At 35.2% G+C, this 14,149-nt stretch overlaps 1 protein-coding gene across 2 annotated transcripts in view; it reads left to right on the forward strand.

Annotated features, from left to right (window-relative positions):
* LOC132043174 (protein CHROMATIN REMODELING 20) overlaps positions 1-14,149 on the forward strand; it is a 43,474-nt gene that overhangs the window by 21,195 nt on the left and 8,130 nt on the right. For both annotated transcript variants that reach the window (XM_059433657.1, XM_059433658.1), the window contains exons 13-19: positions 1,528-1,647; positions 2,128-2,294; positions 6,165-6,306; positions 9,491-9,640; positions 9,719-9,774; positions 9,844-10,147; positions 13,357-13,492. In XM_059433657.1, coding sequence (XP_059289640.1) covers positions 1,528-1,647; positions 2,128-2,294; positions 6,165-6,306; positions 9,491-9,640; positions 9,719-9,774; positions 9,844-10,147; positions 13,357-13,492 — 1,075 coding nt within the window. The remainder of the gene's footprint in view (positions 1-1,527; positions 1,648-2,127; positions 2,295-6,164; positions 6,307-9,490; positions 9,641-9,718; positions 9,775-9,843; positions 10,148-13,356; positions 13,493-14,149) is intronic.

Below are 14,149 nucleotides of genomic sequence, written 5' to 3' on the forward strand. Positions count from 1 at the left end.
TTGATTTCAAAGCCCTATATATTGAAAAAATAAATAAATGACAATTTTATCCAGTGTTTTTAAAGGGTAAATAGATTTTAAATATGTAAAGAAGTCAATTTTAAATTGATAATCATATATAAGACATTGTAAATAAAGATCACCGCGACAATTTTTCAATTTGCAATTGTTATCAAGAAAACACCAAGTATTTATATAATTTTTTACATTGTAATTTGAGGAAAAAATCTGTAAGTTATGGGAGGAAAAAAAACAAGGAAGAGTCCTATGCCTAAAAGGATTTAAGTGATCGAACTCTATACGAAAAAAGAAGAAGGAAGAGTACCATGCAGTTTTAGGAAAAAAGGATGCATGGAAAGTTGTTATTTAGTAAGCGCCGATTTTAAAGGATTTAATACAACTTATACATTTATATTGAGACTTTTAGTCAAATAAGGAAATATTTAATAAATAAATTTAGTTGATTTTAAAGTCCTAAATATTATTAAATGACAATTTTGTCTATTGTAGAGTCTTTTAATGCAGGGCAAAAAGTCCAATCAACATTTCGATTGCCCTTCGTGTTTTTAATATAATATAGATTCTACCCAAGTAAACTCAACTAAATTCATATCATTTGCATAGGCAAATATTTTGTACCCTTATCCTGTACTTGCTATATACCCTGAATTTTTGTGACCAAATCTGACATCTCAACTAGGATCATAATTTGACATTTTTCATTAAAAAAAGAGAAAATCATAATTTGACATTACCAGCCAAGTCCGTAGGATAAAAGTAAAGATATGTAAAAAGTGGATAATAAGTTACAGTTTTTCTGAGCCATTCCTTTTCTTGTTTTTTTTGCTTCTTCGGTATGGTAATCCAACAGAAATCAATCAATCAACTAGCTGCAGGTTTCTGCATGGAACCAGAAGAGTTTTCCAATACATTGTTTCAGTTTTCTTCTTTGAGTTCAGTTCCCACTCTGTCACTTCTATATTTACTCAACATCTGCCAACGTGGTATATATGTTGTTTTAAACCTATGTTACTCGGACTCTTCAAAAATGGACACGGGTGCGTGCCTGATCCTCCAAAAGTAGTGCATTTTTGAAGGATCCGACACGGGTGCAGCATCATTTTTGGAGAGTCCGAGCAACATAGTTTTAAACATAGAACTAGGACAGCCTGTTTACTTTGTGTTAAGTGCTCACTGCTAGATTATACATTGATGCCTATAGATAGACAGCATGGTGGATGTTGACTTGAGTTAAATCTTACATATACAGGTAATAGATTTTTCCCTAATTCATATTATGAATCAATGGAAAGATTCAATGGAAATACAAACTAAGATCTATTCTTGCTTTACTAATTTAATGTGAGTAGAATCTTGTTGATTGCATTATATAGCTTACGCGAAATTCAGTATTGGTCTGTTATCAGCCGAACTCATTATTTGGCTCTTGGTTGTGTAGATAGTGTTACATGTACTGTAGAAATTTCTGATAATGTAAGTATTGGCGCCTCACCTTTGTCATTGTAGGTTGCTGGGATTCGATTTATGTGGGAAAATATTATTCAATCTATCAGGAAAGTCAAGTCTGGGGATAAAGGTCTTGGTTGCATCCTAGCTCATACTATGGGTCTTGGTAAAACGTTTCAGGTATCATTTGGCTGAAGTACATTATCACATTTCTGTGACCTATTTCCACTTTTTGGTCTGATTGTGACTAAATTATCATTTTGTTTCCTAACAGTACTAAACATTTAGAAGTTCTCATCTTCTGTGTGATTGTATATGACTCTTAACACTGCCTGGTCCCACATGGTTTTACTCGGTAAAAAAGGGGGAGAGACACTGACAAAACACTGTTTCTGTGAACTATGTGTTGCATTCATTTTACTTGTTTTATGCTGGCAGTTAAGTTTGACGGATTGGCGACAGTTAAGGTTTTCAAACAGTAGTCAGCCACCTAAAAATTCGACATATCAGATTGACTTTCACTTGAAATATGGATAAATTAGGGGCTGTATTCTCTTCAGATTTTTGATTTTTTAAACTGATGCTTTTTGAAGAAACTGGAAGAGTTTATCATTCTGTTAACCTTGGGTGGTTAATCTTTCATGTGAATTGTTTCTACAGGTGATTTCTCTCTTGTATGCCGCTATGAGAAGTGTGGATTTAGGATTGAAAACTGCTCTCATAGTCACGCCTGTAAGTGTTCTGCATAACTGGCGGCAGGAATTTGTAAAATGGAGACCATCAGAAATGAAGCCTCTTCGTGTCTTTATGCTTGAAGATGTTCCAAGGTTTCTCATCATCTTAACTGTTATTAGGCTCATATAGGGTTGTTTTGTCCTTAATTCAAGTCATATGATTGTTCAGGCTTGTTAAATCCTCAGTGCTAATATCTTCGAATTACACATAGCAGCAGATTACTGTAAGTAGCTCATGGATGGTGTGTGTATTGTTGGTCAATTTGTCTGATCATTTCTATTTGTTGCTCTCTTCTTGTTGGGCCACTTCTTCCTGTAGCTGTCTATAGGTGGTCAATATGCTAGTTCGTTACTCTCTGAAGGCTGAAGATGGACTAATGGAATTTTTGATGTTTGAAAGATGGAGTGAGTTCTCTGGTTGCGTCAACCCTATGTTTGTTTGCGATATAGTCTTAAGCACACCTGGTTGGATAATTGGGCACAGGCATCTTCTGGAGATATGTACGGGGTTTTTGAAGATGCTATATAAAGTATAGTGTAAAAATATAGAAGGTTGCGACCATTTTAGATGAGAAAGTATTTTTAATTTTTTTGAACTGGTTACTTTAAGAAAGTGTTTTTTAAGTAGAACGAGAAAAGCCATTAATTATATAATACCATGTAACTAAAATCTCAATAGATAAAGTCAAAGGCCAAAATATTCAATAATGAACGAATTCAATAAACACAGTAAAACATTAAAATATAGAAATCTAAATAATTAAAATTTAAACTCATCATTCTATATTTTAAAATAAAGGAGAAGAAAAATCAATTGCCTATGGCGCATAGTACAAAAAATAATAATTATTAAAATGTCAGTAGATTTTATGATAAAATAATAAAATAACTTTCTATATTTATATTTTGGTTGAATCAAAGTCATGTTTTAGTTTTAAATATGATAACATTTTGCTTATCGGTAAAATTAATTAAAATACAGTAGCAAATTGTACAGAGAGGGGGTGGGGGATGGGGTAGAGATACGTTAGGATATTTATATTTTGAACTTGTTTTAAGAATATAGTGAAGTAGTTAAATAATACACAAATTATAGTTCATAAATTTTAAAAAATTGAAGATATGTGAACAATAGAATAAACATTCAAAACTAAAAAAAGTTCATGAGTAAGCAATATATATATATATATATATATATATATATAGTTATCTATCTTATATTAATAAGAGGAGCACTCGATAAGTATATTAACCCAAATAATAAGCTAGTAACAATCCATATTAACAATTTAATAATTTTAAACAGAGAACAATGTAATAAAGAAAAATATGAAACATAAAAGTTACTGCTAATTATATGATTCGATATCTTTACTTCATATAGATTTGGTTATCGTTTGGGGGTGTTTTCGGGGGGGGGGATTAGATTTTATTGAGAAACAATATGACAGTTGAACTTTTTAAGGCAATATAATTTAACATGCTTGGACAAAATATATCGCAAACTAAAATGATTAGGAATAATATTCTTCAATATTTTCGCGCAGGTACTAATACTAGTTCCATAAAAAGAAATACAACAGTTGTTATGAACAAAAGAACATCCACTGCACCAAGTATCTTCATATGGGAACTCGTGTTTCCCTTTATGGTGGTAAATTTATATCAACAATTTCCCGATGCCTAAAACAGGGCAAATTTGACTTCATTTTTTTTTGATAACCATGGTGTCCACACCAACTTTGCGTGCCCTCGACTAATTCCATTGGTTACCTACTAGGTAACTCTATCTACCAAGGCTTGACAGATGGGAAGTGTTGAAAATATAATTAAGTAAATAAAAATGTGCTCTCTGTAACAACTTAAGCTTTTTAGATTAGGTGGCCACACACTTCAACATGGTAACACAGCAGATAGTGGTCCTGAGTTTGAGCTTCACCGCCACGCTTTATCAAAAAAAAACCTTCACATGCTTGGCTCATAAAAGATATTCAAGCCCCGCACGTGAGGGGACGTGTTGAGAATATAATTAAGTAAATAAAAGTGTGCTCTCTCCAACAATTTAAGCTTTTTAGACGTTGCCCCGTCGTATCTAGTATGTGGCAGGAAGTACTCAATTGATTTGGTCTTCAATACGCGATGCCAGACACGGTCAAAGAAGTATTGGTTAGCTGGACCTTTAGAGATCGGAAGAGAAGTTGCAGGGCATGGATGTTGCTCCAGTGCTCCACTAGTGATTATGTGGATTATTTGGAGAGAGAAATAGTAGAGCTTTTGATAGTACATAGGACTACGTACATTTCAGGAACTGATTTCCTTTTGGTGCACCCATGTGATCCCTGTAGGCATAGAGGATTGGGTGTCTTTCATAGAAAATCATACTCCCTCCATTTCAATTTGTTTGTCCTACTTTCCTTTTTAGCCCGTTTAAAAAAGAATGCCTCTTTCCTTTTTCGGAAACTCTTTAATTCCAACTTTCCACATGACATGTTTAAGACCACAAGATTAAAGGACATTTTGGTACATTTAACATAGCTTTAGTTTATGACCACAAGATTCAAAAGTCTACTTTCTTAAACTTCATGCCAAGTCAAAACCAGACAAACAAATTGAAACGGAGGGAGTAACTTCTTATAAGACTTTTTACTCTTTGGTATACTCCCTGTATGCGGGAGTTTTAAGCCCTTTGTTTAAACATTTTTGTTACTTGATAAAACAAACAACCTAAGCTTTTAGATGAGATGGTCGCAAACTTCAATGGAAGGAATCACCTAGTGTTTTTGCCTCCATTGGACTTGAACGCGAGAGACATTTGACTTCATTAAATCAAGGAGACGACTTCGCATACCTGTTCTTGTCTAAAATCATGTTGTTGACTGTTCCAATAAAATATCTTCTTGAACAAAATATTCATTTTTTTGGTTACCATGCATTTCAATTCTGCTCTAAAATCAAGTTTGTTGTATAATCTCTTCCTGAGAAAGCAAAAGATTCCCGGCATATGTGGATTACCTTTTGATCATGACTTGAGGGTAAGATGGATATTCAGTGCTCTGGCAGAAATGTGCTGTTTATGATTGATGGGTTTTGGTGTAGATTCTCTTCTTTTGTTATACGGCTTGTATACAGGGATTTCCCCATTTGTTAATAAATTATTTACCTTATCAAAAAAATGATTGATGGTTAGGAGTCAGTGATTCTGCTGCAAAATATAAGTCTTCCTTGAGTGTTTTTAGCGAATTTAACTAGGACAAAAAGAAAAGAAGAAGAATAGGACAGGCAATCTTTCCCCTTTGTCTCATTTTAATGTCACCTGCTATATTTTGGTTTATCCTTGAACACTGTGGCTGTATATTCTAGGGAACCTTTTTTTACACTCTTTTACACTTGTAAGTCTGCAGTCTGCTCATCATAGTGATTCTGTGTCATATTTTCTAAATTTTGCCACCAAATGTGATGTACAGAGGCATTACCTATTCTTTTTCCATTAGTTATCACATTGACTTGAAGGATACAGTGGATTCAATTAATGTACAACAAAAATAATGCTATTTTCTAGGGGTAGTTTTTTACAATCTGTTCTACTAAATGATGCTCTGTTTAGTCACCGGAATGAGGTTACTGGAGCCATTAGATTTCCTTGTTTCCATGAGCATCAGATTGAGTTGAAGATTCCTGTCTTGTTTTCTTGGCAGTGGTGCTTCCACCTCATCTAGTGTTATATATATTACTAGAAAATTTCGGGTGCAGAACTATTTTTATAATATCAGGCTATTGTTTTTATCATGTCACTTTAGGGTTTTTTAGGCATATAGGTAAACGTGTTTATGTCAAAGGGGCCCCACCTTTGGCTATTTTTTTTTTTTTTTTATGTCTTTTCTTTGCATGTACTGTTTTTCAGCCGGTAGGCTGTCAGGATTTTTCTTATTGGAGTACAACTTTACTTTACCTCTTTTTTTTCAGGGAGAGAAGGGCTGAGTATCTCCAAAAATGGAGATTAAAAGGTGGTGTTTTCTTAATTGGCTATACAGCTTTCAGAAATTTGTCATTTGGGAAGCATATAAAGGATCGTCACGTGGCCAGAGAAATTTGTCAGGTCCTTCAGGTAGTGTTTGTTTACCTTTAGGATTGATAATTGTGAATTTGTGATGGAGATGAGAGGGAAAAATTCTCCTCCAGTTACTTCATTTTTCATGTCCTTTCGGTTTAATGTTTATGGTCTCTTTTCGGCTAGTCGTGGGTTGAGGTAGGGATCACTTTTGGGGTATGAATTTGTGTTAGAAGTCGTGGTGATTATTGTAATATATCCTGTTGCCTTACAATGGCTAAGGCCTGTGTGTCACTTAACGGGGTTGCTAGCCTGACTTAATCTCTCTTTCATGCCAAGCTTTGTTTGAATTCCCCCTGTTAGGGCATAGGAAATGCTTTGATGGGGAGTGGGGTGCGGTGGGGTGGGGGGGGGGGGTTTCCCTTGTACTAGGAAGCTCTATCAGGTATGGCAAGTTTGTATGCATGTGCTTTGCCAATGACGGTGATGACAAATGAAAATTGTGTTATTATTTCTCTATAATGAGAAAAGAAACCTTGTGATTTTACATATCCAGTATTGAAAAATTGCTAGTGATATTTTTTTTTCCTGTAACTTTTAGGGTTAATACATAAAAATCCTCCTGAACCCACTTTTTGCAACTTCCAAAGTTAATGTTAAGGTGTTGCTGTTACCTCCCTGAACCACTATATTTCTTTGTTAAAATTCATTTGGATGATACTTAGTTATTGCGGGCATTTCGCTCATTGATCTTCAAGCTGGTATGTTTTTAACCCAAGTGGCATGACACCTGGTACTATTGGGTGTTTCTATTACCCCTTGATCTTCAAGATTTCCTATTTATTACCCTGGAAGAAGATTCTAAAAATTAAACCAAACAAAGAAACCATGATAAACCAGCTTCTAGGGCTAGATTGGTTGAAGGGATGGATTTATTTAAAAAAATTGATTACTGAAAAAATAAAGTGTACATTTTTTGAAAAATAAATTAAAATATGCTGCTTTTGATAAACTATGGATTATTAAAAATTGGGATTTTTAAAGAATAAGGTTTTCTTGAATTATTGCTTGGTTCTATGTTGTAATATTCCGATTTTTGTTTATATCAAGTTACTTTTTTGGTGTTTTTGTTATTTTAGGGTTATGGATTTTCAACGCGGTGTATTGTTATTGCTTATATTGTTTTTGTAATTTGCAACTGGGTTTGCTGTCATTGAGTGGGCGTATGCTTTCAATTGTATTTACTGTAATCAACAAAAACTGTTAGGTTGAAGAAGAAAAAGAAATCAAGAAAGTTGGAAAGGGAAAAATAAAGAACAAATAAGAAATTACATTCGACGTTTTAATATTCATTTTTTTTAAATGTTAATTATTAGGTGTTACTATTAATTGAGGGTTACTAGGTTTACTCTTATTTATTAAATTTTGTCGTAATTTGCCATTTCTTTTTTGTATAGTTATAGATTAATTGCTTTTTGGTGCTACTGTTATTTTAGGGTAATTGTATTTCAGCTGAGTTTACTGTTATCTATTAAATTCTGTCTTAATTAACTTATTATATTATTATTAATTAATTTCTTTTTAGTGTTACTGTTAATTTTGGGTTATGGGTTTTCAACATCCACAAAAGCTGTTGAGTTTGAAGAAGAAAAAGGAAATCAAGAGAATTTGATAAGAAAGAAGAAAGAAATTAGCAAAAAGAACAAGGAATAGTAATAAATCAATAAGAAAATATGAAGAAGAAATGCCACGTGGATATTTTTTTTTTTTTTACCCTTTTTAAGCTACCACGTGCCCCTTCGAAAGTGAGCCCAATCTCTCTGGCACTTGGCATTCTAGGGGGTTTCAAATACAGAATATTGTGGTTTGGGGTAATTGCAACACTCATAATTCAAGTATAGAAGTTGCAAAGCATGTAGTTCAGGGGGATTTTATGTATTTTTACCCTTTTTTCTTGTAATGATTGTGTATGTAGTATTTCTTCTCTTTCTTATATATGTAATTTTGGAATTTAGATGTTTAACTTATTTATATTAGACATAATTAGAGAACTGGTGATGCTGTAGTATTTTTTATCCAAATGGCAGCTTCCCATAAATGGTCCCAAAAGTCCTGAAACAAGAGTCTGGTCTTGTTCTTTCTCGTCTGTTCTGACTAGTCCCTGTCTTTTTTAAATCCCCGTGGCTTCTGGAGTCCTCTAATCTGGTATGAAACAATTAAGCATTTGTGCTTTCTGGAACAATTTGAGTTGGGGATGTAAAGGATCATGTCTGGTCCATTCAGATTATCTGCCTGCTGCATTTTTTTTGAGCACGGATCTCTAATGACTGGTAGTTGTTTTAGCGTGGGTCAATGGGACCATTAGTGGACTGTCCCCTTTACCGTTGATGCTTTCTTCTAATTTTTTCCTTGTGGTCCTCTGTTTTAATATTTTTTATCCATGTTATTATTCTGCCATGGGCCTGACTCAACTCCTTTATTTGAGTAGCTTCCCTTCCTCTTTATCTTTTTGCAAATCTGACCTTAAGTTCAACTCATTTGATTGAATTTAAGGCTGGCTTCTGGATGGCAAACTGACGTGAGGATATCACACCATCTCCCTTCCACCCCTTGGGCATAATAACCAATACCTCAGCCCTTTAGATCGATTTCAACCCCAATTTTCCATGTCAGTCATTGTTACTGTGGTCAGTATAGTTATAGTTAATGTCACCATGACCATCAGCATTACCACCTTGATAAGAATTTTACGTCTTTTAGCTGTTACCATTCTCAATATTTTTTTACGTCTTTACTCCCCTGCATCTATTTTTTTTTTTTTGACAAGTAAAATTAAAGGTAAAACCAGTGTATGGATGTTTCCAGTTGAAGTCAAACATAAATATATTTCATTCTCAATGAACCCACTTGAATTTGAAATGTTGGTAATGCGTATAAACTACTACTCGTCCTCTGGAAGTACGTGTCAGTGGATTCTTCTTTTTCTGTTTGAAATGAATGTAGACATGTAGTTGATTTAACATTACCATTCTCAAAAAATAAAAATAAAATGAATGTAGTTGATTCTTAAGATTTATTAACTTAGATTTGTGAATGCTTCTCCATGCCTTTGGGGCTACAGTTTTATAGTCCTCTCCATTCCCTTTCTTTTGGTTGAGTTTTTTTTTTTTTTTTTTTTTTTTTTTTTTTGGTTGAACTAGCTAAATTTTCTCATCTCATTCAAATATGATCCATTTGCTAGGACGGGCCTGACATACTTGTTTGCGATGAGGCTCATATTATCAAGAATACCAGAGCTGATGTAACTCAAGCCTTGAAACAAGTCAAGAGCCAGAGAAGGATTGCATTAACTGGATCTCCTCTTCAAAACAATTTGATGGAGTACTATTGTGTAAGGCTATGATGAAGTTGTTTATTTTGCACAGAATTTTATGTGGAATCTAGTCTTATTATTTTGATTTAATCGCAGATGGTTGATTTTGTAAGAGAAGGATTTCTTGGCAGCAGCCATGAATTTAGAAACCGGCAAGTCATCTTTACTGCATTTTTCTTTTTACTCTCGATGTATTTTGACGATATTATCTCCCTATGCAGCTTTCAGAATCCGATAGAAAATGGTCAACACACCAATTCTACAGCTGATGATGTTAAGATTATGAATCAGCGATCTCATATTCTCTATGAACAATTAAAAGGATTTGTTCAAAGAATGGACATGAATGTCGTAAAGATGGATTTGCCGCCAAAAACTGTCTATGTGATGTCTGTAAAACTTTCTCCTTTACAGAGAAAATTGTATAAAAGATTTTTAGATGTTCATGGCTTCACGAAGGACAAGGTTTCTGGTGAAAAGATAATGAAGAGATCCTTTTTTGCCGGGTACCAAGCCTTGGCTCAGGTACTTTCTTGTGGCATGTTTCTTAGTTTACTGTTTTTCTCGGATGAATATAATGTATGATAAGAGCCCCAAAGTTTATTAGAGTACTTGTAAAAAGTAGCAAATGATATAAAAAAGAAGAAAAAACTGCAACTGACAGAGCCAGCTTTTCTCCTTGGGAAGAGCTTATTAACACACAGGACACAGCCACTACCACAAATTCATCCACCACTGAGACACAATGGGGGAAAAAAAAAAGAAAAGAAAAAGAAAAACAAAAGCAGGAAGCTACCTGCGGGATGTATTAAGTTGCCATTGTTTAATGCATTTGTTGACCTAGGGAAAGGGCCACTGTCTGAGTACCTGTTGCCCAGTGAAAAGGCCACCGTTTGAGTACCTGGTTGAGGTGGGATTGGAGGGGGGTGGGGGACGTGGTTTACCGTATCAAAGAGATGCAAAACAAAATCTCTTCAAGCAATATGAATATATGCCTAGTGCACATGTTAGTGTTGTTATATTTACTATTTTTACAGATTCTAAATTTATCGAATACTCATAAAGCGAGATGTTAAGGTCAATTCAGATAATTTTCTATGGCGATGACGACTTGTCGGGTCCACCGCTCAGGCGCTCACGCAAGTTTACGTGATCAACAAGTAATATATGATAAGTAAAGTACCGTCCCAACGAGGACTTGTGATTAAAAATCGTTTAGATCAAACTAATATCTATTGTTTACTCGAAAATGGTTATCCAAAAGTGAAAGTTATTACGAATTACTACGAATTTTAAGGCGTTATGGAGAATTCAGTGAGATGAGATTCCAGAGTTACGGGTGAATGTCAATCCTGTCAAGTATCTATTTAAAGTAATGTTTGAGAATCTAGTTTGTTAATCACAAGGTTGATATTTGCCAGTGGAATCATCCCTAATACCCCTTTGCCTATTCCTACTACTGCAATGCCTATATTCCTACGGTCATCACAAATAATAAGAACACATTTGTATTTCCTGTATTTGAGTAAGCAACACGAGTAGGTATATTCCTATCCTAGCCGCTAATCCATAACCGGAGCACCCCGGAGTTTAGAACAAGCTCTACCCAATCCCCTGTGCAATTCAAGTCCTCTCTCCCGAGGTAGACCCAAATCCATAGATAGTTCCTCTATGTTAGTTACTCACAGAGATAATCAGAGCAAGATTGAGTAAGCAAACTAATTAAACCAACAGAGGATGACAATCAAAACATTAAATAGAATCTCAACTACAACATTCGTGAATTCCCGCAACCTTAGAAACAAGGAAATTAGCCACTCATGCTCGTGGTATACAAATCTCTAATTGTTGATAACATACTATAGAAAAGAGATAAAGTGAAGAGAAAGTCAATGAATCTCCTCTTTGAACGCTCTCTAGCCGTTTCTGGATCCTTCTCTAATTGATTCCCCCTCAAAAACGTGTTCAAGTCATAATTATACTGTGTAGGAAAGTCCTTGGCGGAAACGCCTTTAATGATCCAAGTGAAAATTGGAATGCCCAAAATTTGTGCATGTGCACCGCACTCCCTAGGAGGGTGCATGACGTACCAAGCCGTTTTTGGTAAATCACAGAAGTTTGCCTTGCTGTGGCGCAAGGGTTACTAGGGGGCACGGGGCACCAAGTCAACTTCAGAGAGCTGAAAATCCGCATGACAGAGCGTGGTGCGGTGCACGCCCTGCTGGGGTATGCGGCGCACCAACCCATTTTTTCAGTTACTTTTGCTCTTCTCATTCCGGATCATTTTTCCGTTGATGCTCCGGCCCTTATGGTACTTTGGACAGCGTGCCAACCCATTGTTTCGTCCGTCACTTCTCATTTTCTTCATCGGAGCTTGAGGTTCAGGTTCTAACTTGATCGCTTCATGCCTCAAACTGCTGGTCAGACTTCAAAGCCCGTTTTCATCATTTTAAGCACCAAATCTTCAGCTTTTCACCATTCATTTCCTACACAACAAAATAAGAACATTAAGGATAAAGTGAATGAAATGTACTTATACACAAGAAAAGCGATTTAACTATGTGGTGAAAGTTAGCTAAAAACGTGTACTTCTAGCCACCGATCAACGACAATGGAGGATTGTCATTTCGTTTGCCATGGAGCCTGGATGGCAGACTAAATGATAACTTCACTAGGTAATTATCATAAGTAACAAGTCTTTATTGAATAAGTCGAGAGATTTCAAAATTTTGATCACTTTCCATCTCAGAAGCTTGTCATGTAACACTATTTGGATGGTTGTTACATATTTTTTCATAATATATTGTATGATATTGTATTGTTTTGTATTGTATTGTATTGTACTGTATTGTTTTGATAGATACAACGTTTGGATAGATTGGTTCTTTTTCCGTGCTTACATAATGTCACACAACATCAATTTGAAGGATAAACCTGTAAGAAAAGTAGGGTACGGGGTAGAGCTACAATAAAAAGTAGGGTAAAGAATAAAATAAGACTATTAGATAATAAGTAAAAAGAAATGAGAAGAAAAAGAAGGCAACGAGCACCGGGTATGGCCTAGTGGTCAATGAAGTGGGTAGAGTACCATGGGGTCTCAGGTTCAATTCCCAGTAGAGACAAAACACTAGGGGATTCTTCCCATCTGTTCTAGCCCTGGTGGATAGAGTTACCTGGTACCTGTTGCTAGTGGAAGGTGGTAGGTATCCTGTGGAATTAGTCGAGGACTGTGCAAGCTGGCCCGGGCCTGGATAAAACAGAGGAATACCTAGGATTAATATAGTCAACCTCAACTTTTTTGGGGTTGAGCTGTACTTGATTGATTGTTGGTTTGTAGCCGCTGTCGTCCTGTTTTTTGATTCATTTTCTTTATAAATAGATCTTTTTATTAAAAAAAAAAAGTTGGAAATATAGAAATTCCATTTTCTTCTCTTTGTTTCTTGTAGTGGGAAGCCTTGATGATATCATTTTGTTAATGAATAACGCAGAGTTTGTTGGAAAATTAAAGTCTTTGGTGTTTTTATTTACTTACAATGGTTGCAATGGCTCTTCTATATATGTATATATAACCATAGGTTTAGTTATGTGTGCGTGCACGCACAGTGATAGAAAGATAGATAAATGTATGTGTGTGTTTCGGGGGTGCATTTGTTAGGAGTTTGGATATGTTCCTAACGCTTATAATGGCTCTCTCATTGATTCTGTCTGCTAATAAGAAGTGTTATTGATTATAGATATGGAACCATCCCGGGATTTTGCAACTGATTCGAGAAAACAGAGCCTGTAGTCGGCCTGAAGATCCTGTTGAGATCCTTCTTGCTGATGATTGCTCAAGTGATGAGAACACAGATTATAATATGGTTCCTGGAGGTACCTTTTGTTTTCCCTCTCTCTGGGTATAAAGTACCAACTAACGATTTGTTTTCTTTTGTTAGTTACAGATTCAGTATAAGTTTTATTTTTGGGCAGAAACAATAGCATTTTGACATATATATATGCATATATGTGTATGTGTGTGTGTGTGTGTCTTGAGGCATCCAGAGGAATCTTTGAGTTGAGCTACCGTGCAGTTGGATAATAATATCTCTATGATACTGCAGCAGTGTTAATTAAGTATATGTATTGGCTGTTCTGCATGATGTGTTGAATTCACATAAGGTGTCTGCAATTGTTGATTAACTATATATTATATATATATATGTGTGTGTGTGTGTGTGTCTCTTGAGGCATCCAGAGGAATCTTTGAGTTGAGCAAATAATATCTCTATGATACTGTAGCAGTGTTAATTAAGTACATGCATTGGCTGTTCTGCATGATGTGTTGAATTCACATACGGTGTCTGCAATTGTTGATTAACAGTTATGGAAATATTTCCCCAGCTCCTGTTCTGATACCGGGAGCCATGTCTGGCTTCTGTATCCATTTTCTGTAGCCTGAATTCAGTGAGTTCAGGATAATAAATGACCTGAGGGTGTATTAAGCACTTCCATTAATATGTTATCGAAATGAAAATTAGCCTCTTTCAT

This window comes from Lycium ferocissimum, unplaced genomic scaffold (genome assembly GCF_029784015.1).
Source record: "Lycium ferocissimum isolate CSIRO_LF1 unplaced genomic scaffold, AGI_CSIRO_Lferr_CH_V1 ctg2184, whole genome shotgun sequence".
In the NCBI taxonomy this organism is placed as follows: domain Eukaryota; kingdom Viridiplantae; phylum Streptophyta; class Magnoliopsida; order Solanales; family Solanaceae; genus Lycium; species Lycium ferocissimum.